This window comes from Festucalex cinctus, chromosome 16 (genome assembly GCF_051991245.1).
Source record: "Festucalex cinctus isolate MCC-2025b chromosome 16, RoL_Fcin_1.0, whole genome shotgun sequence".
In the NCBI taxonomy this organism is placed as follows: Eukaryota; Metazoa; Chordata; class Actinopteri; order Syngnathiformes; family Syngnathidae; genus Festucalex; species Festucalex cinctus.
In genome coordinates this window covers 4,614,349-4,641,117 of record NC_135426.1, presented here as the reverse complement: position 1 = coordinate 4,641,117, position 26,769 = coordinate 4,614,349, and the positions used below count along the sequence as shown (strand labels likewise).

General features: G+C 45.7%; 1 protein-coding gene across 4 annotated transcripts in view; it reads right to left on the bottom strand.

Moving 5' to 3' along the window:
- dnah2 (dynein, axonemal, heavy chain 2) overlaps positions 1-26,769 on the bottom strand; it is a 113,205-nt gene that overhangs the window by 70,750 nt on the left and 15,686 nt on the right. For 3 of the 4 annotated variants that reach the window (XM_077501474.1, XM_077501475.1, XM_077501476.1), the window contains exons 9-22: positions 24,799-24,990; positions 24,150-24,307; positions 23,956-24,043; positions 22,108-22,313; positions 21,898-22,027; positions 17,283-17,465; positions 17,006-17,214; positions 15,948-16,094; positions 11,185-11,341; positions 10,989-11,098; positions 7,975-8,104; positions 7,709-7,897; positions 1,085-1,229; positions 791-983 (exon numbers count right to left, since the gene is read on the bottom strand). In XM_077501474.1, the coding sequence (XP_077357600.1) occupies positions 791-983; positions 1,085-1,229; positions 7,709-7,897; positions 7,975-8,104; positions 10,989-11,098; positions 11,185-11,341; positions 15,948-16,094; positions 17,006-17,214; positions 17,283-17,465; positions 21,898-22,027; positions 22,108-22,313; positions 23,956-24,043; positions 24,150-24,307; positions 24,799-24,990 (2,237 nt within the window). The other variant, XM_077501478.1, reaches the window with a different exon arrangement.

Here is a 26,769-nt window from a genome sequence, read left to right as displayed (position 1 = left end):
CACAGCGTCTCAGAGTTTTCGGTAATTAATTCAAATGAGTTTGATTGAGTCCAGCCGATGTAAAAACAACGCCCCCAAATTTGACCAATCAGCCGAGGCCATTGCAGCCCCCCCCCCCCCCCCCCCCCCCCCCCTCAAAGTTCCTACCTGGCTCAACCAAGACCCTGCTGCTGAGATAGTACTTGGATGCCCGCTGGGGAATTTAATTACCCTGGTGATTGTTGTTGGTGGAAAAACGCGCAAACTGAATTTTACCAAGGTAAACTGAAAAGTTCTCCAAAAGTTCCGGCGGTGAAAAACCCTATAGTGTTACAATTTTTTGTGCAACATTGCCAAAGTAAATAAATATAAAATAACTTAAATATTAAATCCAATTAAATCAATATTAATATTCCTCAGAAAATGTGTGCTTCAAAAAGTCAAAACATACAATATATTTTAGAATGTTAAAATTGAAGATATAGCACACATTTTTCATAGAAATGTATGCAAAAGTGAGTCACTTGCTCGGTAGATAAATGTTTTACACAAAAAGTCAAAGTAGGCTAATGAGTCTTCTTTGCCTGAAGACTTGCGTTCATTTGCTTGCCACTCTTATGAGGCACTCCCCCTAGTGGCCCGCCAAGTAATTGCTCAATAAGTAATGACCAATGGAGCCGTTATAGTGGCTGTATATTAACTACAAATATTGCCATACTTGTGTAGGTGTATCGATAATCTATTGAGAGACAAAGTGTCACGATTGATCGTGATATTCGATATATCATCACACTCCTCATGCGGGCAGTACCTGTGTATATCTGCATCAAAAGAGGCGACTGGTTGGTTGAGCTTTTGGTAACGTTTGATGTAGGAATCCTTGTTGGTCTCCCAAATGTCCCTGTATTTGTCCCAGATTGTTAAATATTCCCTTAGATGGCTGGCTGTGGCTGCCATCCCTGCACCAACGGCAGCCTGGATGCCTTTGATTTCCTCATCGTTCGCTACAGAATCAAGAAAAAGGAGACAATTCAAAAGGCAGTTCGCCAGAAGAACAAGACTTGCTTGGAAAAGGTGAAAAGCAGACAAACAAGTTGCCCCAAACCGATGTTGACGTGTATGGGATTCTGGTGGGAGTGTTCGCAGGAGAGAAGCTCGGGCAGCCGCTTGAATTTGGAGATGGTGCTGATGAGCTGAGGCAGGATGTCCAAGATCTGACCCAACTCTCGGAGAGACGGGGAGAACTCGACCTGTAAGTCAGACGCATACTGTCAACACGATGGAACACCAAATACATAAACATGCGGACTCACAGCCTGAATGGATCAAATTACCATATTTTCCGCACCAAAAAGCCTTGAATTTTCTCAAAAACCGACAGTGCGCCTTATAATCAGGTGCACCTTGTAACCGCGTATAGAGAGTCCGATTTGTAAACAACAGCCACGCTTGCCTGTTGTCACATCGATACGCTTTTTGGACCGTGGTTCTTCTACCATTGGTAAGTACGTTTTTGTGTTCAGTGTTATTTTTGTCATTGTTAATTTAGTCTGAGTTCATTTTTTTGTCTTAAATGACATGTGAAAAACTAACCAGCTATTCTGTGAAATGGTTCATTTCAACTCTTCCCTGAAAAAAATTGCCAATTTATGTTGAACAATTATGATTTTATAGCACTTTTTATAAATATTTTTGCATTAAGTACTGTATCGGGCATTTTGGACAGTCACGTGATCATCGTGACGTATCGCGTGCGTTTAATACACATCGCATGAATGACAGCAAAGAGACTCACGAGGAATGATAGTGTCCCACGGCGGATATCAAAGGTGGAATTATGCTTCACAGCAAAGAAGCACCTCTTCAAAAGCAGTACCGCCACGGAGGACACGCCAAAGATTTGTTTCCAACCAAAAGCCGGATGAAACTGGCAGATCCAGCTGACGGCTAAGTCGAAATGGACGTTAAACATCCCGGTGACTTGTACTCTGCTAGGCGAAGCTACATGTTGTGCGCTAAGCACGCTTTAACCCACATTAGGAGCAGCCAAAATGGAATGACATGAAACCCGACATGTTGAGGATTTTACTCTAAACAGAATTGGCACAGTATTTGGGATCCAAGACGTCTTTTTCTCGCTCATTACTTCAGCAAATTCCCATTGAAATGAACCAAGACGGCTTCTGGTTACACACGGGGTACGTCATCACGATCACATGACCAGGATAATGCCGTCCCACACTGTACGATCGAATTCTGATACTTCATTGGTTCAAAGTAAAATTCAGGGAATGCCAGAGATATTCGCAGAAACTACAAACTCCCAATTGGCGCCCTGTGGGCTCTCTCCCATTTGGCATAACCCCGACTTTCAACTTAATAATCAGTCGTTCCATTTAAGCCTATGGGAGCAGAAAGGAATTACACACCTTCATCATCTTTTCTCAGATAATAAGTTTATATCGTATACAAACTTGGTCCAGAAATATGAAATAAAAAAGGGAAATTTCTTACATTATCTGCAAGTTAAAAATATGGTTAAGAAACAAATCCCAACACTTCAGGATACGCTCCAACTGCCTGTCTTAGCTAAAGATATTATAAAGCTTTCTCCAACAACAATAAAGAAAATATCAAAAATATATAAGTTATTTTTATACACAAATAAAACGTATTTACCGACTTTAAAATGGGGAAAAGACTTGTCTATAGTTCCGGAACCAGACTTTTGGACCCAAATCTGTGAAAATGTATTTAAAATGACCAAACAGACAAATTTGCAACTTATCCAATATAAGATACTTCATAGAACATATATTACACAATATATGATGGAAAAAAATGGGACTCTCTGACTCCGACATTTGTCTCCAGTGCTCACAAAACACTGCCGATACTTATCTTCATGCTTTATGGTCATGTACTCCAGTGCTGCATTTCTGGACTAAAATCTTGGAAAAGCTCGCTGATATATTAAACTGTAGGCTTCCTTTATCTCCAAGATTGTGTTTACTAGGTGACTTAACAATAACTGAGCTACCATGTAAACAATCTCAATCTATATTTATAGCCCTTACTATTGCTAAAAAAATAATCCTTGTCAATTGGAAAAATAAACAATCTCTAAATATCGACCACTGGTTAAACTTACTAATAAATTATATCTCAATGGAAAAAATCTCTGCCTTAAATAAAAATCAAGTATCAAGATTTAAACAAATATGGTCTATGTACATAGAATATTTTAATCTCAATTTGGCAACTTAATCCTGCCAAGATTCTGCCTGTTAACGAGAGCCACCACATCGTTACAACTTCTGTTTTCGCTGCTTCTGTATTTGGTATTTTGTATCTGATTGTTTTTATTTTTATATAGTCAGGAACCTAGTTGCTGCTAGTGGGCTCGAGCATACCACACTATACGACACTATACTCATTAACTCCTTAAGATCTATTTCTAGTGGGCACTAAGCATCAACACTTGGTGTTACTGCATGCTAATTAGTCAATTTTCTTGACGCCGTCCCCTGTGGTCGGGCGGGGGTGGTTCTGCCCCCCCCCCGTTGTCTGCTCGGTGGCGGTTGCGTCTTGGCCGCTCCCTGGGCCCCCTGTGGGGTGCAGTGTTGGGGTGCTTCCCCTGGTGCCCGGGGCGGTGCCGTCCCGGCGCGGTCCGCTGCTCCGTGCCCGGCGGCGCGGTTCGGGGTGGGTGGGCCTCCGGTGTGCCCCGTGGTTCCCTCTCCCCTCCCCCTTCCTCCCCCCCGTCGCCTCTCCCTCCTCGCCTCCTCCCGCCCATCCTCCTCTGCCTCCCGGTCCCTTTTCCCTTGTCGCCCTCCCTCCTCCCCCCCCCCCCCCCCCCTCCTGCCCTGCAGCCGCCCTTTCGCCTTCTTGTCGTCTTCTCCCCGCTTCCCCCCCCCCCCCCCCCCCTTCCCTGTCTGCCCTGCGGCCCCTCCCCCTCCTTCTCCCTGGGCCTGGGGCTCCCGGCCCGGGCGTCGGGCTCCGGGGGCCGGGCGAGGGTTTGGGGCCTGCCCCACTCCGGTAGAACTCCTGGCGCCCCGGGCGGGCTCCGGTGGCCGGTGGGCTGTCCGGTAGCCCTGCTGCGCTGGCTGTCCGCCCATTGTGGTGCCGGGTGGATGAGGTGGGGGGCGGGTGGGGGTGGGGGTGCTGGGGGGCGGGCGTGCCACCTACACCCGCCGGGTTGGGTGAGGCCCCGCTGGTCGCTCCTCTTACTCACTTCACTAGCTTGCACTATACACTTTGTAAATATACACATAGGGCACACAACACATTTCTTGGTGGGGTGGGGAAGGGTGGAAACTTCACCCTTCAACTCCCCTCCAATTTTAATGCACCTCACGTCCAAGGGGAGGGGTGAGTTGGGGTGGGGAGCCATCAGGGGGGATAGACTGCAGTGCCTGGCAGCGCTGTGGTCCCCCCCATTTGTGTCCCTGCCCCACCACTTTGTCCCTCGATTTCCTTTTTTAATGCACCACACATATACATATTCTTTTTTTTTGGGGGGGATACGGGTGTGTCGGAGTAGGGGAAATTTTTTCCCTCTGCTCCGACTCACCTGCTCCCAATTTTAATGCACCACACGCACACACTTGTATATACACTGGGTGGGGCCACATTCACGGTGTAAGGGTAGAGCTCGCCAGTCGGCGAGCTGGCGGACTCAGTAACAGGGTTAGGTGTCACTAATACTCTGGCGTGACGACCGGGGCCTCTCCCCACCGGGCTCGGTGTTCTGGTGTTCCGCCTTCTCCCCTGGTGCTTCCTCCTCTGCTTCCCCCCTCCCGCCGCTGTGCTACTCTCGCGCAGCTGGAGGTGGGGTGGGCACATCTTCCCTCTCTGCGCTGCTGCCCGGTGCCGGTTTCCGGGGGGGGGGTTCTCGCGGGGGGCCGGGTTCGCGGGGGGGGGGGGGGTGGCGGCCGTCGGGGGGGGGGGGGGGGGGGGGGGGGTTCGGGGGGCGGCTTGTTTGGGGGGGGGGTGGAGGTATGGGTGGGTGGGGGGTTGGGTGCTGGGGGTCGGGGTGTGTTCGGGGGTTTGGGGGTCGGGGGTGGTGGGGCCTGGGTCGTGGTGGATGGCGGGTTTGGGTGGGGTGCGGGGGGGTCGTGGGGGGATGGGGGCTGGGGACCGGTGGGGCGCTGTGGGGGCCCGCTGGGCCTCGTTCTGCGGCCTTGGGCTCGGGGGTGTGGGCCGGGGCTGGGGCGGGGGTGTTCCGGGTGTCTGGGTCGGCTCGCCGACCGGTGTCCGCTCGGGTGGCTTGGGGGTGGCCTTGGTGCTGCCGCGGCCTGGGGATTCCGGGGGGGGGGGGGGGGGGGGGGGGAGTGCTCGCTTTGCTGGACCGCGGTTGACAGCTTCTTTCTTTGGTGGTGGTCCTTATGCATGCCAGATCCGTCGCACCAGCATCTACTGAAACTCAACAGAAGTACCCTCTCCCTCCCACAGCCCCTTGAATCAGTTGGTGCTGGTGTCTGTGGTTCTCACTTTGCTTTATCTATCCTTCCCTCCTTCCTCTCTTTAGTTTTTCCTCTGGTCACTTGAGATCTTAATTTATTAGAAGTATGAGGTTTCTGGGGTTGGCATAAGACTCTGGTTTTGTAACCACGTAGGAGGGGTCTTGTTGGTGCTGGACTTCACTTTGATGGATTGGATGTACTGGCTTCTATGGATCTCACTCTGCCTTATCGATCCTTCCCTCCTTCCTCTCTTTAGTTTTTCCTCTGGTCTCTTGAGATCTCGCTAAATTTGCTGGAATTTAGAGGCTTCCGGGGTTGGCGTAAGACTTTGATTTTGTAATCATGGGGAAGGCAGGAAGTGGTTGGTCGGTGCTGGATTTCACTTTGATTTACCTTTCTTTTCTCTTTATTTCTTTTTTTTCTGACCTTTTCTCTGGTCTCCTGACCATTTAAACCTCACGACTCTGGCAAGATTCTGAAGTACCTGGTTAAGGCGAAGGGTAATGGGATATTTATAAGGTTTTAGGTGAATGAATGAGTATAAATTTATACGTATTTGCACGCACGCACACGCACGCACGCACGCGCACGCACGCAAACGCACGCAAACGCACACACGCAAACGCACGCACACATACACACAAAAAAAAAAAAAAAAAAAAAGAGCAATGATGACAAGACGTTGAATCGGTAAGACTACCGAATGAACAATTCTGAGCTCTTAAAAAAAAAAAAAAGAGATATTTGCACTTTTATTTTTTGTACACAATGCCTAACCCAATACTGGAAAATGATTAATAAGTGTTGTATCGCTTTAAATGTCCGACTCGCGTCATGCTAGGTAGTTAGCTAGCTTTCCTCCCAAAAAAAAACAAGTTCGTAAACGGGTTTATTTTGAAATATAGCGGATTACCTTGATGCGAGACGCCCGACTTCCTGTCCGGCTCGTGTCATTTCTTCCACTTCATGAAAACCCGCATGCGGCGTCCGGAAAAAAAACGGAACGCTTACGGAAACCTTCCGCATCGCCGCATCCGTTCCGCACCGCACTGCAGTTGGTGTGAATTGACACGCAGACTTGAATGCGTTACAGTTATAGATGATATTATGTGTTCGGATCCAACAGAGAAAGGTGGAATCAAGCGCATTCTTAATCTAATTTCACATATGGTAGCTTCGTCCTTATCTAGAATCAAAGACTTATGGGAACATGATCTTCAAGCACCACTTGGAGAATGACAGTGGTCTAAAGTTTTGGGTAGGGTACATAATTCATCTGTGAGCACTCGTCATGCTCTGATTCAATTTAAGGTAAGACTGTCCAGAATCTTTCCAGAAATTAGCCCTTTGTGTGGTAGGTGTAAGATGGCGGATGCAACACTGATCCATATGTTCTGGTTATGTCCAAGTTTAGAAAATTTTGGAGGGGCATTTTTGAAGCCCTCTCCCTAGTGTTAGGGGTTGGAATGACTCCTGATCCTTTCATATCAGTATTTGGAGTTCTACCGGAGGGTCTGTGGCTGCCTACTTGGGGTTGTAGGGTTGTTGCTTTTACTACCCTTTTGGCTCGATGTCTGGTTCTCTTGAGGTGGAAGGAGGCTGCCCCACCCACAACTTCGCACTGGATAAGGGACGTGCTGATTAACCTCAGGCTCGAGAAAATCTGATATACTCTTCGCGGTTCTGAAAAGAAATATTATAATACATGGGGACCTTTTCTTTCATTTTTTGATAATACTGCCACACATTTGCAGGAATGATATATGTACTGTCGTACTGCTAATCCAGCTATTGTGGTTGGGCTGGAAACAATACGGTCGCTGTTCATGCTGCTCTTATTTGGTAGGACATCTGACCCTGTACTGTATTCTATTCTGATACTGTAACTATCATTTATAGGGAGTGATGGCACTGAAGAATTCTCTATGGACGTTTATGATTACACTTGGACTTTATGTTGGGTTGTGTTGAATAGCTTAGAGTGAAACAGGGTTTGTTCGATTTATAGTTCAGGGAGGGGGGGTGGGGGGTGGTTGTATTCTTGTATTCTTGTGAAAACCAATAAAAAGACATGTGAAAGACTAGAATGTGTTCTATTGTTGCAGCGTACGGAAAACGCTCCGCGTCCGTTCCGCATTCAGTGTGAATTGGTTATAGTGCGGAAAATACGGTAGGTATAGGTTAAAAGGCACAAGAGGTTAGAAATATTCTAAACAAGCATAAAAAAAGGGCTACCTAGGATCAAACCTGACGACGGTTGCCCGTACCCTGAGTTCGGCTTTGGGGTCCGGCTGGCGTAGTGACACCAGCATTCTAAACAACGGTGTGGGCGAGGACTTGCGGTCTCCGTTGATGGCCTGTGCCAACTTCTGCATGGAGCGCTTAATGTTACTACGGAGGGCTTCCTCCAACATTTTGTCCACTTTTTCAGTGTATCGGACCCAGTGCTCCTGCACCTGCGGCGCCAACAGTGACATCGTCATTCATTACAAGCTTATCCCAGTGATGAGTGAAGGAATATGCCTGTACAGACCTCGGGCCCGTCTTTGGAGAAGGTGTTGTGGATGTCGGTCATGATGTCGATGATGCGCTGAAGAGCAGAGCGCAGTTGTTCGTGCTGCCGCTGCCGGTGAGTTCTCTGGTCAGTCTCAAACTCCCAATTCCTGGCAAGGATGGCAAACAATGCAGACAGTAGAAAAAACAAACGTGCTGATTTTATGAAGGCTCTGGTAAAGCTGCGCATGATATGTAATGAGCATTTGAGACTAGGAGTGTGACGATATATCGATATCGCTATAAATCGTGATACTTTGTCTCCCGAATAGGTTATCGATAGGTCTACGCAAGTATCGCCAATATTTGTAGTTAAAATTCAGACACGATAACAGCTCCATTTTTCATTACTTAATAATGAGCAATTACTTGGTGGGCCACTAGGGGGAGCTACTCACAAGAGTGGCAGGGAAATTAAGGGAAATCTTCAGGAGAAGAAGACTCATCAGCTGACTTTTACTTGTGTAGGACATTTATCGGTTCAGCAACTTGACTCTCTTTTGCATACGTTTCTATGAAAAATGTGGATTATATCTTCAATTTTAACATTTTTTATGCTTCGACTTTTTGACGCACACAATTTCTGAGGAATATTAACTCATTCACTGGCTGCCATTTTCACTGAAGTAACCCCTTCGCTCCCGGCTGTTTTACTGGATTTGGACTGATTTTGCAAGGCCCATAGAATATTGTTTTCTATTGCTATAAAAATATGGAACCTACCAAAAGATAGATGTTTTAGTTTTGCAGCAATTAGCATTAGTATATAGCCATGTTTTATCATTATTCACATTCCTGGTGAAAAACACTGGCAAAAAGTGTTTGTTGCAATATGGCCCTGGCTGATCTTGTATACTCTGCTGTCACCTGCTGGCCGATTTTTGGTAATAACTACCATTGCTTTATGAGACCTCTTCAGGTCAGAAGCTCCATCAAAGCCTTCTGTATGCTCTAGCATAGAAAAAACTAAAACATATAAATATATTTTTTAGGACAAAGTATAGAAAACATATTTATACGTTTTTGGGTTTGAATGAGTTAATATTGATTTAATGGAATTTAATAAGTAATTTTTAAATGTATTTACTTTTGCAATGTTACACAAAAAAAATTGTCAGTTTATAAAATTAAACAATTGACTATGTAACTGACTGACATGTTGCATGGCAGTGTTACAACCCACGGGGTCAAATTTGCCCCCTATAAATTCTGATACTCAAATAACAAAGACCTTCTTTTTTTTTTTTACAAATTTAACTTCAAAAGTCCAGAGTGCCACTTCTGACCCCTCCATGGGGCCATCTAGTGGATGAATATTGCACTTACATGAGCCAGAGTGGTGGTGACAAGATGGCTGGCAACATGCTGTTTTGTTGAGCTGGAAATCAATCCAAACAAAACCATCTTCTCAGCAAACCATCAGATGGTAAAAATTTGTTTTTTTTTGTTAATCTATTTCATATCATGTTGCAGAATGCCTAGGAGTATGTTTTATATATATATTTTGATAAATTAGTAACTCTGAGCTAGTTCAAAAAACAATGGGTCAAAAATGACACTTAGGGTGTATGGGGTAAAAAATGTCAGCCACATTGGTTCTGGTGAATTTGTCACAGAGAATGGTGACAGTCTTATATTTGGCTAAAGACTTGAAATTAGTTCATTTGTGTAATATATTTTTATTGCTCCTCGACAAAAACAATCTATTGATGAGATGATGGTGCCATACAAAGGTAAATTTGGTGGCATAAGGCAATATATCAAAGGAAAGCCATGCACATCCCTGGGGATTCAAAGTGTGGGAGCGCTGTTGTGTCACTGGCCTCCTGCACAACTTTGACATATATCAAGGAAAGGTGGTAGCAATGGACAAAAAGGGCCAAAAAAGAGTCAGTTAGGAGTTGGTGGAGACATTGTAGTGAAGTTATGCGAATTGCTTGCAGAGAAAGTAAATTTCCTGATTTTTGCTGATAATTTCTTCACTTCCATGCCCCTCATTGAGAAATTATTGGCAAAGGGAATCGACTACACAGGACCTGATACCTGACAAAGACCTGTCCAAGATAGGCCGTGGATCCTATGATTATCAATTGGAGTCCAACACCAACACAGTTTGTTTGAAATGGCAAGACACGATAGCAGTCAGTTTGATGTCAACATATGCTGGACCAGAACCTTTGAGAAAAGCTAGGCGCTGGGACAAGTCCAGAAAAAAAAAAAAAAAAGTACACCTACATAGATCAACCGAACATCATCAAAGAGTACAACGCTTCTATGGGAGATGCTGACATGCTGGATGCGCATCTTGCACGCTGTAAATTTCCCATCAGGACCCGTCGCTGGTATATTTTTTTTCCCCCCCAGCAGTGATTTTGTCCCTGTGTTCTTGTTTCCATTGGCCAAAGTGTGTTTGTACATTCAAAATCCAGTTCTAAAATGCAACAAATAAAACAAAAAAATTATATTGTTCAATGTAGCTGTGTATTTGATTGATTATTTTCTTAAATTCTAAATAGCAGTTTTTGTTATTCTGATTTTTCGAAATGATACCCTTAAATCCCAAAGGGTCAAATTTCACCCTCATCCTAAATTAGGGAATAAAGGGTTAAAATTGAAAAAACATATATTTTGGTGTTCAGTGAACTTATAGCAGTCATTTAATGTATAATTCATAATTTTCCAAACAATAAAATGGTTCTTGGGTTCTCCAGGGTTAAGAAAGACACAAATTTGTTCACAGAATGTTCTCTGTTAAGAAGACATTTTTATTTGTTTAAAAAAAAAATACACTAAAGTACTCACTGTGAAGAAGACACCAGATTTAATATTGTGTTTCAGTGATATTTTCTCATTGAAAAACATCAGTTTAAGGCCTGGATGGCACTGATATTTATATTTGTTTGACCTGTTCTTATTGCATGACCGGTAATGCAGCAATGGCTTGTTTTAAAGTGCTTTATCAATAATACAAAAAATAATAAGTTGAGCATTCACCTGTACAGAGTTTTGCCATCCAGCCGAACCAGCAGCGTTTCGCTCATCTGGCGACAGAGGTTGGTGATGGTCAGATTGGATGCTTTGTAACCGTCAACGATCACCTGCACCTGCACCAGAAATATGAAGGAAAAGTGCTATCAAGCACCTTCCAACCACTAACATTAAAACCAGACTATAGTTACTGAACACTGACCTTGGAAACATGTACGAGGCAGTCCTTGACAAAGGTGTTGGAAGAAATTTTAAACATCCAGTAGAGCTTGGTGAAGCCTGGCTGGATCTTTTTGTCAAGGAAGTGGATTTTCTTGGAAAACAGACCCAGCTCGATGGGAGAGAGCATTCCGATGATCCTGAGACACGTGAGTTAGACATGTCGTAAGTAAATACAAAAATGGAGCAGCAGACTTGCTGAGATGCATTTATATAATCACTGGATAGCCGATAGACGGTGACTTTTGAAGCCCCGAGGCCACCATATTGCTCCTCCCAAGAAACGTTTCTCGGCATACGATCCTATATATTTACGGTATCGAAATTGGAGAATATTTGAGACGGTGCTTAGTAGAAACAGCATGATTTATGATGTTATGTAAAGATTTGACGGTTCTGTTTGTCACACGTATTTTTGTGACCGATGTGGCTCACTGTCCATGTTAAAGCCGCTCAGTATGTAAATGAAGGGAAAACCTTTTTACATGTTGCTAAATAAATGACATGACTATCTAATGCTCATTAAATGAAACACGGCATACAACATACTACATTACTGTAAAAAAAAAAAAAAAAATGCATGTAAAATTGCACTAAAAACAAATCCGCAATACAGCGAGGCCACGAAAGGGGAACCGCGTTACAGCATGGGAACACTGTATGTACATGTATAAATTATATGCTTAATGATGTTTACAGCTAACCTTGCTCTGGCAAGATGAATTCTGGCGGTATTTGTGAGTTGACAAACCCCGGGGAATACTTCTTGTACTGCTCCCGTTGATTTCACCACTGGTGATTGGGACCAAATCACAGAGCGACATTGTGTTGGGGGGCGGGATATGCAACTGTGACAAAACCAGGAAGCCAACGCCGGAGCTAACAAACAAACCTAACATGGACGAATGGACGCTGAAATTAATTCTGTTGTCGCAGAATGACTCACCATTTTCTTGTTGAATGTTGAACAGCGAGAGGCGCTTTGTCCATTTCTAGCTGGTAAGATGTTCGTGCTTTTCCACCCTTCGACAAGAACGAACACGAAATTTTCACCTGTGGCTGTGATTGGTTAAAACAAACGTGTAGAATATCGTATTGTTCAATCAGCTCAAATTATTGTACAGAATGTCCCACCTTTTCCCGACCAAATTACTGTGGAGATGAACCAGATGGATATTGCGGAGAACTCACTTGAGTGAAGCGCATATCCATCAGGCTATATCCAGGTTCGTTTACAGGAGGAAACGTGTATATTCTTTTTAATTAAAGAATTATAACTGTAATTCAACAAAAGATGCCGCTGCCAAATCTCATATTGGGGGTCTAAGGAGCTGAGCGATAAAACTGCCACACTAACTGCCTACGAGCTGTATATGTCTTAACTGTACGTATACCGTATAGTCAGAAGACCCCTATGATGATAAAAGATTTTGGAGACGCGTTTTCCTCGCCCGGACGCGGGTCACCGGGGCCCCCCTCTGGAGCCAGGCCTGGAGGCGGGGCTCGCTGGCGAGCGCCTGGTGGCCGGGCCTGCACCCATGGGGCCCGGCCGGGCACAGCCCGAAGGGGCAACGTGGGTCCCTCTTCCCACGGGCTCACCACCGGTGGGAGGGGCCAAAGGGGTCGGGTGCAGTGTGGGCTGGGTGGCGGCCAAGGGAGGAGACCTTGGCGGACCGACCCCCGGCTACAGAAGCTGGCTCTTGGGACATGGAATGTCAGCTCTCTGGCAGGGAAGGAGCCCGAGCTGGTGTGCGAGGCCGAGAAGTTCCGACTAGACATAGTCGGACTCGCCTCCACACACGGCTTGGGCTCTGGTACCAGTCCTCTTGAGAGGGGTTGGACTCTCTTCCACTCTGGAGTTGCCCACGGTGTGAGGCGCAGAGCAGGTGTGGGCATACTTATTGCCCCCCGGCTCGGCGCCTGTACGTTGGGGTTTACCCCGGTGGACGAGAGGGTAGCCTCCCTCCGCCTTCGGGTGGGGGGACGGGTCCTGACTGTTGTTTGTGCATATGCACCAAACAGCAGCTCAGAGTACCCACCCTTCTTGGAGTCCGTGGAGGGTGTGCTGGAGAGCGCTCCCTCTGGGGACTCCCTCGTCCTGCTGGGGGACTTCAACGCTCACGTGGGGAATGACAGTGAGACCTGGAGGGGCGTGATTGGGAGGAACGGCCCCCCTGATCGGAACCCGAGCGGTGTTCTGTTATTGGACTTCTGTGCTCGTCACGGTTTGTCCATAACGAACACCATGTTCAAACATAAGGGTGTCCATATGTGCACTTGGCACCAGGACACCCTAGGCCGCAGTTCGATGATCGACTTTGTAGTCGTGTCATCGGATTTGCGGCCGCATGTTTTGGACACTCGGGTGAAGAGAGGGGCGGAGCTGTCAACTGATCACCACCTGGTGGTGTGTTGGCTCCGATGGTGGGGGAAGATGCCGGTCCGACCTGGCAGACCCAAACGTATTGTGAGGGTTTGCTGGGAACGTCTGGCGGAATCCCCTGTCAGAAAGAGTTTCAATGCCCACCTCCGGCAGAGCTTCTCCCTTGTCTCGGGGGAGGTGGGGGACATTGAGTCCGAATGGACCATGTTCCGCGCCTCCATTGTTGAGGCGGCCGATCGGAGCTGTGGCCGTAAGGTGGTCGGTGCCTGTCGCGGCGGCAATCTTCGAACCCGCTGGTGGACACCAGTGGTAAGGGATGCCGTCAAGCTGAAGAAGGAGTCCTATCGGGCCTTTTTGGCCTGTCGGACTCCGGAGGCAGCTGACAGGTACCGGATGGCCAAGCGGAACGCGGCTTCGGCGGTTGCTGAGGCAAAAACTCGGACATGGGAGGAGTTCGGTGAGGCCATGGAAAACGACTTCCGGACGGCTTCGAGGAAATTCTGGTCCACCATCCGGCGTCTCAGGAGAGGAAAGCAGTGCACCATTAACACTGTGTATAGTGGCGATCGGGTGCTGCTGACCTCGACTCGGGACGTCGTGAAGCGGTGGGGGGAATACTTCGAAGACCTCCTCAATTCCACCAACACGTCTCCTTTTGAGGAAGCAGAGTCTGGGGACTCTGGGTTGGGCTCTCCTATCTCTGGGGTCGAAGTCACTGAGGTGGTTGGAAAGCTCCTCGGTGGCGGGGCCCCGGGGGTGGATGAGATCCGCCCGGAGTTCCTAAAGACTCTGGATGTTGTGGGGCTGTCGTGGTTGACACGCCTCTACAACATCGCGTGGACATCGGGGACAGTGCCTCTGGATTGGCAGACCGGGGTGGTGGTCCCCCTTTTTAAGAAGGGGGACCGGAGGGATCACACTCCTCAGCCTCCCTGGTAAGGTCTATTCAGGGGTGCTGGAGAGGAGGGTCCGTCGGGAGGTCGAATCTCGGATCCAGGAGGAGCAGTGTGGTTTTCGTCCTGGCCGTGGAACAGTGGACCAGCTCTACACCCTCCGCAGGATCCTCGAGGGTGCGTGGGAGTTCACTCAACCAGTCCACATGTGTTTTGTGGATCTGGAGAAGGCGTTCGACCGTGTCCCTCGGGGAGTTCTGTGGGGGGTGCTTCGGGAGTACGGGGTGCCGGGCCCCTTGTTACGGGCTGTTCGGTCCCTGTACGACCGTTGCCAGAGTTTGGTCCGCATTGCCGGCAGTAAGTCGGATTCGTTTCCGGTGAGGGTTGGACTCCGCCAAGGTTGCCCTTTGTCACCGATTCTGTTCATAACTTTTATGGACAGAATTTCTAGGCGCAGCCGAGGAGTGGAGGGGTTCCGGTTTGGTGGCCTCAGCATTGCATCTCTGCTCTTTGCAGATGATGTGGTGCTGTTGGCTTCATCAGGCCGGGACCTTCAGCTCTCACTGGAGCGGTTCGCAGCCGAGTGTGAAGCGGCTGGGATGAGGATCAGCACCTCCAAATCCGAGACCATGGTCCTCAGTCGGAAAAGGGTGGAGTGTCGTCTTCAGGTCGGGGATGAGATCCTGCCCCAAGTGGAGGAGTTCAAGTATCTTGGGGTCTTGTTCACGAGTGAGGGTAGGATGGAGCGGGAGATCGACAGGCGGATCGGTGCAGCGTCTGCAGTGATGCGGACTCTGTATCGGTCCGTCGTGGTGAAGAAAGAGCTGAGCCAAAAGGCAAAGCTCTCGATTTACCGGTCGATCTACGTTCCAACCCTCACCTATGGTCACGAGCTGTGGGTCGTGACCGAAAGAACGAGATCCCGGATACAAGCGGCCGAAATGAGTTTCCTCCGCAGGGTGTCCGGGCTCTCCCTTAGAGATAGGGTGAGAAGCTCGGTCATCCGGGAGGGACTCAGAGTCGAGCCGCTGCTCCTCCGCGTTGAGAGGAGCCAGCTGAGGTGGCTCGGGCATCTGGTTCGGATGCCTCCTGGACGCCTCCCTGGGGAGGTGTTCCGGGCATGTCCCACCGGTGGGAGGCCCCGGGGACGACCCAGGACACGCTGGAGAGACTATGTCTCTCGGCTGGCCTGGGAACGCCTTGGGATCCCACCGGAGGAGCTGGTTGAAGTGGCTGGGGAGAGGGAAGTCTGGGTTTCCCTCCTGAAGCTGCTGCCCCCGCGACCCGACCCCGGATAAGCGGAAGAAGATGGATGGATGGATGGATGGATGGATGGATACCGTATAGTTTAAACAGTAGTCCGCTCGCGAGGTGGGAGTCACAAGATGGCCGCCCTGTGACTTCAACGGCTTGCACGGCGGTGTGCATCGGCTATCCAGCCATATATACAGGATGGTGGTGTCCTCTGACCGGTTATAGTCCCGAGCCAAGTGCAGCGCTCTTTCCCGGAGACATCGGAGACCTTCGCGATCCTGGTAAATCTCGTTCACGAACTCCGGGATGTCGAAACCTTGCCGACTCCATAACTTGATCTCAGCAAAGAGGTTCAATAGGTTGCTGAGTGGAGAGAAAGACAAAAAAATCCAACTAGAACAGCACTCTGTCAGATTTATTATGTATAAATTATCCCATATTTACAAAGAATTAATTGTAAAGCATTTTTTAAACATTGTAACATCTGTTGGAGCTGCTGCAGGAAAGTGGAACAAGACACTAACTTCATTCCAAGGCAGTAAACAACTTTCAAAGACAAGTGATTGTAAAAGATTTATGGTTAAAGGATGTCTGCAGTGTTTGATTGTCACATTGCTGCTATTTCCCCAACTCCCTTAGAGCAGCAAGTGACCATTTGTGTTAGTTAAATTCCAATAAAAAGAAGAGAAATGTCAGTATGTGTCAGAAGGGGTCCAGGAGTTTGTGATCTGCACTAGTGTTGTTCCGATACCGATACTGGTATCGGCAGAGGTGCCGACACTGCATTAAAACAGTGGTATCGGGATCAGTGACTACTCACAAGTAACATGACGGTACCATTAATTCCAACGCTAATATAGGATTTTGGATGCAGCATTTTGTGTCTTGCTCGTGCACGACATTCACTGATATGTGACATGTTCACTGCAAGCCGATCTAGGATATCCTATTGGTCCTTGAATGCTCTGAACCAATGGCAGGACAGCTTTTTCATGTTGAGGAAAAAAAAAAAAACTTAGGTATCTGTATGGTATCGGTATCGGCCAATACTGCAAAGCTGTACCAAAAAACGGTATCGGAACAACACTAATCTGCACACATGCTCTCTGTCCATTTCTCAGAGTCAAAAAGGCCTTGTTTTCTCATTTTTGTGCCTGTCTTCTCATCCTTGTACTTGTGTATTTTTAAAATGTCATAGATGGTGTATAAACCTCACACACTCATTTCGTGGAACCCAATGAACAACGATGACTTTTTTTTTTCCCGTGGCCCACCTGTCAAAGTTGACCTCGATCCTGTTATCCTTGCCATGCAACAAAAGGGGCCGCTCCAGCTTCTTGACGTACTGCAGCTCCAGACTCTGGTGCCACTTGGCAAACTTCTGTGTCACCAGTTCGCTCAGAGTCTGCACGGATTGCTCGTAGATGACCACCACCTGCCGGCAGGCGTGCATATCGGCCCGGATGGGGATCTTCTTGAGCACCTGATTGGGAAACGTGGCGGCGGTTGATCATGATGACATCAATGTGGCACAAAATTGGCTCGACTCACATCCATGAGGCTGTCTAAGTGGAACTTGAGGGCCCTCGCTCGGTGGGCTTTGCCCGCCAAACGCGGCATATAGTCCGGGATGATCGTCATCTTCTGATCAATTTGTCTCATGACCATGAGGTTCTCCCGCTTGAAGATGCCGTAGATTGCATCCACCATCTCGTCTATTTTGTTTCTGATAGACTGTTGACAGGGTGGCAAGACAGTATTTTATTTAGTTATATTCTAATCTCCTAACCATACTATGGAGGAGCAAAACTCCCAAAATTCAAAATAAATAAATGACTAAATAAATAAATAAATTACTAAAAGTGAAAATAAAAAAGTATATAAAAAAATATATAATTCAAAAATTCAAACTTAAAAAAAATATAAATGGAAATAAAAAGAGGAAAAGTGGTTAGCATGTCCGCCTCCCAGTTCTGAGGACTCCGGTTCGAGTCCAGGCTCCGGCCTTCCTGGGTGGAGTTTGCATGTTCTCCCCGTGCCCGCGTGGGTCTTCTCCGGGTACTCCGGTCTCCTCCCACATTCCAAAGACATGCATGGCAGGTTAATTGGCCGCTCCGAATTGTCCCTAGGTGTGCTTGTGAGCGTGGATGGTTGTTTGTCTCTGTGTGCCCTGCGATTGGCTGGCAACCAGTCCAGGGTGTCCCCTGCCTACTGCCCAGAGCCAGCTGAGATAGGCCCCAGCACCCCCCGCGACCCTTGTGAGGAATAATCGGTCAAGAAAATGGATGGATGGATGGATATATATATATATATATATATATATATATATATATATATATATATATATATATATATATATATATATATATATATATATATATATATATATATATATACATATATGTGTGTGTATGTCATGATCCTGCTCTCAGTATGTGTGTTTTTTTTCAGTGGGCGAGTGAAGGGGGCGTGTCCACCTGCGCCACACCTGAGGCGCGTTACCGCAATCAAGAGGTCTTTAAGAGGACTCCCGGCACGACAGATCATTGTCGGATCTTTTCTTGCACGCAGCCCTTGCTCAAGACGTTCTCTAGACCTTTTTCCTGAATCTTAGTCTCGCGTTTCTAGTATCGTCTTGTTTTGATCTGATAAGTTAGTATTTTTCCACGTGTATCTGCCACGGCGCTTTCTGTTTTGTATATAGTTGTCACGCCGCCACCGGCGTGACGGCCCATGTTTTTATTTTTATAGTCATGTTTCCTGTTTTATTTTGAAAGTTCTAACTCTCCTCTCACCCCAGGTCACTTGCTCTTCCTGCAGCTTGCTAATTACCGGTCCCCGCCCATGATTACCACCACCTGCCACCAATCAAGCCACAATAAAAGCCACCTGCATTCTCCCCTCCGTTGCCGAAGTGTCACACACAGTCAGTGCATGGAAGCGTCCCACAGTCCTCGAGTCCTTGTTCCCGGTGCCTTGTTGTCTTGTCTTGTCTTGCCTTGTTTTTGTGCCTTGTTTTTGTGCCTTGTCCTCCCCAGCGGAGCGCCTTTAGTTACCCCTTTTGCCTTGAGCCTTTTTCCTCCCTAGCGGAGCGCCTTTTGTTGTCCCCTCTACCTTTTGCCTGTTTTTTCCTCCCCAGTGGAGCGTTTTTAGTTCTCCACTTTTTGATTCCCCTTTCTCCTCTCAGTGTGAGAGGAGACAGCTGCTGACCGGCAATAAACCTGTTGCCTTTGTGGCCTACCTTTATCCTGCGTCTGGGTCCTACCTCTCCTAGTCGTGACAGTACACTTCGGCCAGCATGGACCCAGCAGGAAAGGTCGAGGCTAGGCTACAGAGCCTGGAGGTCCGGCTTGCCAACCGGGAAAAGGTTCAGCAAGCCGTGATTTCGCAGCTGGAGGAGCTGTCAAGCCAGGTCCATGAACTGGTGAGCCACATGCAGCCTCTCGCCCCTGAACCTCGTCTGCTGTGGCCTCTCGCCCCTGAACCTCGCCTGCTGCAGCCTCTCGCCCCTGGACCTCGCCTGCTGCAGCCTCTCGCCCCTGAACCTCGTCTGCTGCGGCCTCTCGTTCCCGAGCCTTGTCTGCTGCAGCCTCAAGCCCCTGAACCTCGCCTGCTGCAGCCTCTCGCCCCTGAACCTCGCCTGCTGCAGCCTCTCGCCCTTGAACCTCGCCTGCTGAAGCCTCTCGCCCCTGAACCTCGCCTGCTGCAGCCTCTCGCCCCTGAACCTCGCCTGCTGCAGCCTCTCACCCTTGAACCTCGCCTGCTGAAGCCTCTCGCCCCTGAACCTTGCCTGCTGCAGCCTCTCGCCCCTGAACCTTGTCTGTTGCGGCCTCTCGCCCCTGAACCTCGTCTGCTGCGGCCTCTCGCCCCTGAACCTCGTCTGCTGCGGCCTCTCGCCCCTGAACCTTGTCTGTTGCGGCCTCTCGCCCCTGAACCTTGTCTGCTGCCGCCTCTCGCCCCTGAACCTTGTCTGCTGCCGCCTCTCGCCCCTGAACCTTGTCTGCTGCCGCCTCTCGCCCCTGAACCTCGCCAGCGCCTTCAAGACCCTGAGCCTCGCCAGGCGGCGCCCAAAGTCCCTGAGCCTCGCCAGGCGGCGCCCAAAGTCCCTGAGCCTCGCCAGGCGGCGCCCAAAGTCCCTGAGCCTCGCCAGGCGGCGCCCAAAGTCCCTGAGCCTCGCCAGGCGCCGCCCAAAGTCCCGGAGCCTCGCCAGGCGCCGCCCAAAGTCCGGGAGCCTCGCCAGGCGCCGCCCAAAGTCCGGGAGCCTCGCCAGGCGCCGCCCAAAGTCCGGGAGCCTCGCCAGGCGCCGCCCAAAGTCCGGGAACCTCGCCAGGCGCCGCCCAAAGTCCCGGCGGCGCAAGCCCTGCGGCTGCCTTCACCTCTCGTCGGGCGTCGAGGACGCCCTCCTGACTGGCCCCGCTGGGACTCTATTGTCGGGCGTCGAGGACGCCCTCCTGAACTGCCTTTTTGTCTGGGACGGATGGGTGGGCCGTGTTCCCACCTCCGTGCCCCCTTCCGCCCGCCCTTGTTTTTGGACTCTTTGTGTCGGATGGCCGTCAGGAGCCAGCCATTGAGGGGGGGGTACTGTCACGCCGCCACCGGCGTGACGGCCCATGTTTTTATTTTTATAGTCATGTTTCCTGTTTTATTTTGAAAGTTCTAACTCTCCTCTCACCCCAGGTCACTTGCTCTTCCTGCAGCTTGCTAATTACCGGTCCCCGCCCATGATTACCACCACCTGCCACCAATCAAGCCACAATAAAAGCCACCTGCATTCTCCCCTCCGTTGCCGAAGTGTCACACACAGTCAGTGCATGGAAGCGTCCCACAGTCCTCGAGTCCTTGTTCCCGGTGCCTTGTTGTCTTGTCTTGTCTTGCCTTGTTTTTGTGCCTTGTTTTTGTGCCTTGTCCTCCCCAGCGGAGCGCCTTTAGTTACCCCTTTTGCCTTGAGCCTTTTTCCTCCCTAGCGGAGCGCCTTTTGTTGTCCCCTCTACCTTTTGCCTGTTTTTTCCTCCCCAGTGGAGCGTTTTTAGTTCTCCACTTTTTGATTCCCCTTTCTCCTCTCAGTGTGAGAGGAGACAGCTGTTGACCGGCAATAAACCTGTTGCCTTTGTGGCCTACCTTTATCCTGCGTCTGGGTCCTACCTCTCCTCGTCGTGACAATAGTTAGATTGTAGTGTGTGTCATTGTAATTAGATAGAACTAGCTTAGCTGTTTCTCCTTGCCTTTTGCAAGTGTTTTTTGTTATTAACTTTTCCGAGTATTGTACTCGCGCTTTATGTTGTTTTTTCCCTTGGCATCTGAGCCAGCATTTTGCGTTTTGGTGGGTTTGTGAATAAACCTCATCTAAATTGCATTTTCCTGTCTGGGCCTAAATTTTCTGGGATCCACTTTTTCACCGACAGCAGTCGGTACGTCACAATATATATAGATAGCTCTTTTTACTTCCATTTATATTTATTTTTTGACATAATTTTTAAATGTTTTTTATATCCATTTTTATTTTCACTTGTAGTCATTTATTTATTTATTTATTTATTTATTTAGTCATTTATTTATTTTGAATTTTGGCGGTTTTGGTCCTCGGTACCTAACAATAACGACCATTTTGGTTGTTTTACTATGCACCAAGATACGGCCAATGTGTCATGTACTGTTGTAGTTTAGCGACCGCGATCGTAGGAGTGTGATATAGCGATATCGCGATAAATCGTGTTACTCCAACCCAAGACAAGCTTAGGACTGCCCCCACATTTGAATAACATTTCCACTTGGCAGTGTGGGCCAAAACTGCCAAAATTAAAAATAAAGAAATGACTAAATACATAAATAAATTACAAAATGTGAAAATAAAAATAGATATTAAAAAAATATGCATTTATTTATATTAATTTTTTTTCTCTTTATTTCCATTTATATTTATTTTTTTATATATAATTTTCAAATTATACTTTTTTATGTCCATTTTTATTTTCACTTTTAGTCATCCATTTATTTTGAATTTTGGCAGTTTTGGTACTCCATACTCTAGAGGTCGCTAGGTCGGTAATTCGGCACCTTTTCAAAACGACCCATGTGGTCGTTTTTAATTGTAGGACTGTCTCCACCTGGAAGTTAAATCCCCACTGAGGATGTTGGTGTATTGTTATGAACAAAAAAAAAAAGTCACCTTCCGAGCAGAAATGGGCTTAAAAATGTCCATCAGCCGAAGACCTTCCTCCACAGAATTTACCGTCTTGAACACGGAGGTGATCAGGTTTTGCAACATGATGTCCAGATCCTTTAAAAATGCGCGGAACCTGAGCACACAAAACACTGCTAACACGAAAGTGGACACCTCCTTTCAAAGTATATTGCCGTTAAATCGAGACGTTGCTACCTATTGAACTCAACGTGCCACGCGGTATTCTCCACCTCGAGGATGCCCTGGTTGACGGAGCGCAGGATCTGGAGGCCGTGCTGGAACTTGGTCTCGATCTTCACGAGGGAGAGGGTGAGTTCGGGACCTTCATAGCCGCTGAACCACGGCAACGGTCTCTGCTCGCCATCTTCCCAGCGGGCAAACTGCTGCTGGGTGTTGCACACCTTTACAAGAAAAGCATTTGGGTTGTAACGATCGTGACAATATCGTGATAACGCGATGTTAAAACTGCCACAATGTACCGTCGTCGTAATGTCACAATATCAAAAGCAGCACTTTAAAAAAAACAAAAAAAACAAGTCAGATTGATTTCCATTTATCCAATTCTAGCACCCTCTGGTGGCTAATTTTTTAGTGCAGTTTAATATCATTTTCACAAGGCATCTTTTGGCCCTTCTGATTAAAATCCATGTGATTGGTCAGACGAAGCAGAACGTAACACTCTTGCCTTGTGAAGCGAGTCAATATGTGGAGGAACTCAGCGTGCATCAGCAAGTGCCTCAATATTAACTGTTATTAGAGATTATACGTTGTTTATATGCTGTTATGTACAAAAACCACAATATTGTGGTTTTTTTATACGATACGATATGCGATACAAGGCTCACGATAATGATTATCTCACGATATGACGATACCGCGATTATCTATATATTGGTGGGGTAATAAATCCACGATAATCGACGATAAAACTAATCATAAAATAATAACAATATAATACATAATAAAAATAAAATAATTAAATAATTATCAATAAATTATAATAAAATAATAAATAATAATAAAATAAAAAAAATAATAAAAAAATAATTAATCATATTATAATAAAATGTAAAGAAATATAATATAAACACGTAATGTAATATATAAATGTATGTATATATGTGTATGTATGTATGTATGTATGTAATGTATAATATATATAAAAAATATAATAATAAGAAAAATAAATGTGTAATAATAATAATAATAATAATAATAATAATAATAATAATTAAAAAAACTTCGCCTAAAGACTTACGCCATTTCCACTCTTGTGAGGCGCTCCCCCTAGTGGCCTGCCAAGTAATTGCTCAAATAAGTCATGAACAATGGAGGCGTTATAGTGGCTGTATATAAACTACAAATATTGCGATACTTACGTAGTTGTATCGATAATTGGGAGAGAAAGTATCACGATTTATTGCGATATTGATATATCGTCACACTCCTAATAATCGGTATCCATATAAGCCCTGAAAAAAATACATCGGTCTCTCTCTAATCGCGACTTTCATATCGTGATCATATCGTATCGTGATGTTTGGATATCGTTACATCTAGGGGTGTGCCAAAAAATTGATTCATAAAAGAATCGAGATTCTCATTTATTAATTGAATCGAATCGATATTTAATATCCAAAAATCAATTTTATTTAAATTAGAAATGAAGAAGAAGGGGAAAAGGCAGTTGTTGCCCACATGCTGTTTTTGTGGAAAAAGGCACTTACAATACAAAATTAATAAATGTTTAAACAAAAAAAAAACAAAAAAAAGCAGACTGGAGTACATAATGACAACGTTGTGCATATCTGTAAATTGAAGCAGAAATCATTTGTCAATCAAATAATTTTGAATCGCAAATCGTTTGAATCGAGAATCGAAAATCGATTCTGAATTGAATTGTAGACCCAAAAATCGTAATCAAATCAAATCGTGAGACAGTCAAAGATTCCCAGCCCTAGTTACATCCCTAAAAAGCATGGCACCGAAATGTGTCGTTTGTACGACGGATTCAGAGCAACGAACAAATGCAAAAAAAATTACCTCAAGCAAGTCTTTCATTCTTTGAATGCAGGCATCAATCGGGACAAAAATATTGGTTTGGTCCAGCATCCAGCCTTTTTTAGAATGCCTGATTATGTTAAAAAAAAAAAAAAAAAAAGGTGGAAATGCATTTCAGAAACAGCGCAAGAATTCCTTTTATTATATTATTATGATTATGATTCCTTGTATCTTACTCGTGGTGCACCTCCGAGATCCGCGAGTACATGTTCTTCCAGGTCAGACAGCACTGGATGCTGTCGTTCAGGTCTTTCTTGCTGGAGATCACGTAGCCCTCAAAGATCCTGTCCAGGGAGACCGTCTTGATGCACAGGTGGATGATCTCATAACTCATCTGCGCACACACAGCAAAAGGTTTCATTTTGGGAAATTAAAATTAAAGTTAAAAGAAAATATCTATTCCTCTTAATTTATACTCACTTTTGTTTATATTTAATTTATATATTAACTGGTAAAATATACAAATAAAAAAAAAAAAAAGAGGAATGTGAGTATAAAGAAGTTTAATTTCATTTGTATATTAAGTGGTAAAATACACAAATTAAATTTAAAAAAAGGAAAAGTGAGTATAAAGAGGTTTAATTTCATTTGTATATTAACTGGTAAAATATACAAATTAAATTTAAAAAAAGGGAAAATGAGTATAAATTAAGAGGTTTAATTTCATTTGTATATTAACTGGTAAAATAAAGAAATTAAATTGAAAAAAAAAATGTGAAAGTGAGTATAAATTAAAAGGAACAGATATGGATCAGGCTTTATCGGGTTTTAACTCAAACAGTAATCAAGTTGACTGGACTACTGTTGAAACTGATGCCGACGTACCTTGAGGAAGAGGCCCGTGATGCGTTCGTTGGTGTTGTAGTGAGTGGAGTTAGTCCAGATGATGCGAATGACATACAATATATGCTGCATCTTGGGAGCCAGTTCACTTATGTGGCTGTTACGCAACTCTTCGCACGGGCCCGCCAGTAAGGACAGGAAGGTCAGGTTGGACTGCGCCTCCAAAGACGAATCCTGGGCAACAAATGAAATTAGGTCATGTTTGTGAGCTACAAAAAAAAAAACTACTCAGTTAATTAGTGTTAATTTCATCAATGTAAACTAAACAAAAATAATTTCATCAACACACATTTTTCACCGGGCCTAAAACTAGACGAGACGAGACTAAAACCCTCATTAAGTCACTCACTCCCAGCCATTTTCACTGAAGCAACCCACTTCGCTCCCCGGGTGCTCCCAACTGATTTTGCAAGGCCCACAGAATATTGTGCTCCATTGCTATAAAAACATGGAACATACCAAAAGAAAGATTAGAGTCTCTTCTTTCATCAGGAAAGACAGTATATTTCTATCTTTTTCCATTTTTCAGCAATTAGCATTAGAATATAGCTAAGTTTCATCATTATTCACAAATCTGATTAAAACAGTGGAGAAAAGAGCTTGTTGCAACATGGCCTGGGTTGATCGCTTATATTTTTGTAATAACTACCATTGCGCTGCATCAAAGCCTTCTGTATGCTCTATCATATTAAAAAAAAAAAAAAAAAAAAAAAAAAAAAAAAAACATTACGCCATTGGGACCATGGTAATATTTAAAATATATTTAAAATAGAACGTATTTATACGTCTTTGGGAGCAAATGAGTTAAGCAATAACTGGGACTAAATCAATGTATTTTCGTCGACGAATGAAGGCGAGACAAAAATGTACTTCACTTCATAAAAACTGGACTAAAAATCTATGCACCTTTTAGTGCAACAAAAACGAGATGATGATGATTGGATGACGATATGATTTTGGAAAGTCTTGTCTCTGCTAATCTGTCACGTCTGTGACACTGTCATGTGGCACACAGTGATACGCCCCCTTTGAAATCTGCAGCTTGCGAGTGCATCAACAATAATGTTAATCCGGCCACTAATTAATGCTGGCTAACTTACTAGCTTGTAGCATTGAGCCATAGTTAGGTAGCCACTTGTTGATATACTGTAATTGTGTGTCAAGTTGCTCTTCGTCACAAAGATGAGAGAAAATTCTAAGTGAAATAGTTTTAGATCCTAAATGGTAACTCATTTGCTCCCAAAGACGGATTGATATGTTTTTTATGCTAGAGCATACAGAAGGCTTTGATGCAGCCTCTGAACTGAAGAAAACGCTTCAAGCAATGGTAGTTATTACAAAAACAGCCAGCAGGTGGCAGCAGAGTATAAGCGATCCACCATGTTGCAAAAAACTCTTTCCCCCATTTTTTAAAACATATTTGTCATGAAACTTAGCTATATTCTAATGCTAATTGCTGCAAAACGGAACCAGATAGAAATCTACTTTTTTTTCCCCCTGATGAAAGAAGAGATGCCAATCGTTCTTTTGTAATCTGTATATTCTGTGGGCCCTGAAAAAGCTGTCAAAATCCAGTAAAGGGGGTCGCTTTAGTGAAAATGGCTGGGAGGGAATGAGTTCATCGTAATCTTACAAAAAAATACAGCGTTCCAACAATAATGTTAATCCGAATGCTAACTAATGCTAACTTATTAGCTCATCATAGCATGAAGCCATAGTAGCCACTTGTTGATATACTGTCAAAGTGAAATGTTCAACATTATCTGCTGACAAAAAATAAGTAAACAAGAGTCAAATGTAGGGATGTAACGATAACGGCAATATCGTGATATTGTGATATTAAAACTTCCACAATATTTTGTTGTCGTCATGTCACGATCTTAAAAGCAGCACATCTGTTCAAAAAGCTGTGTTGATTTCAAATTGTGCAGTAGCACCCTCTGGTGGCCAATT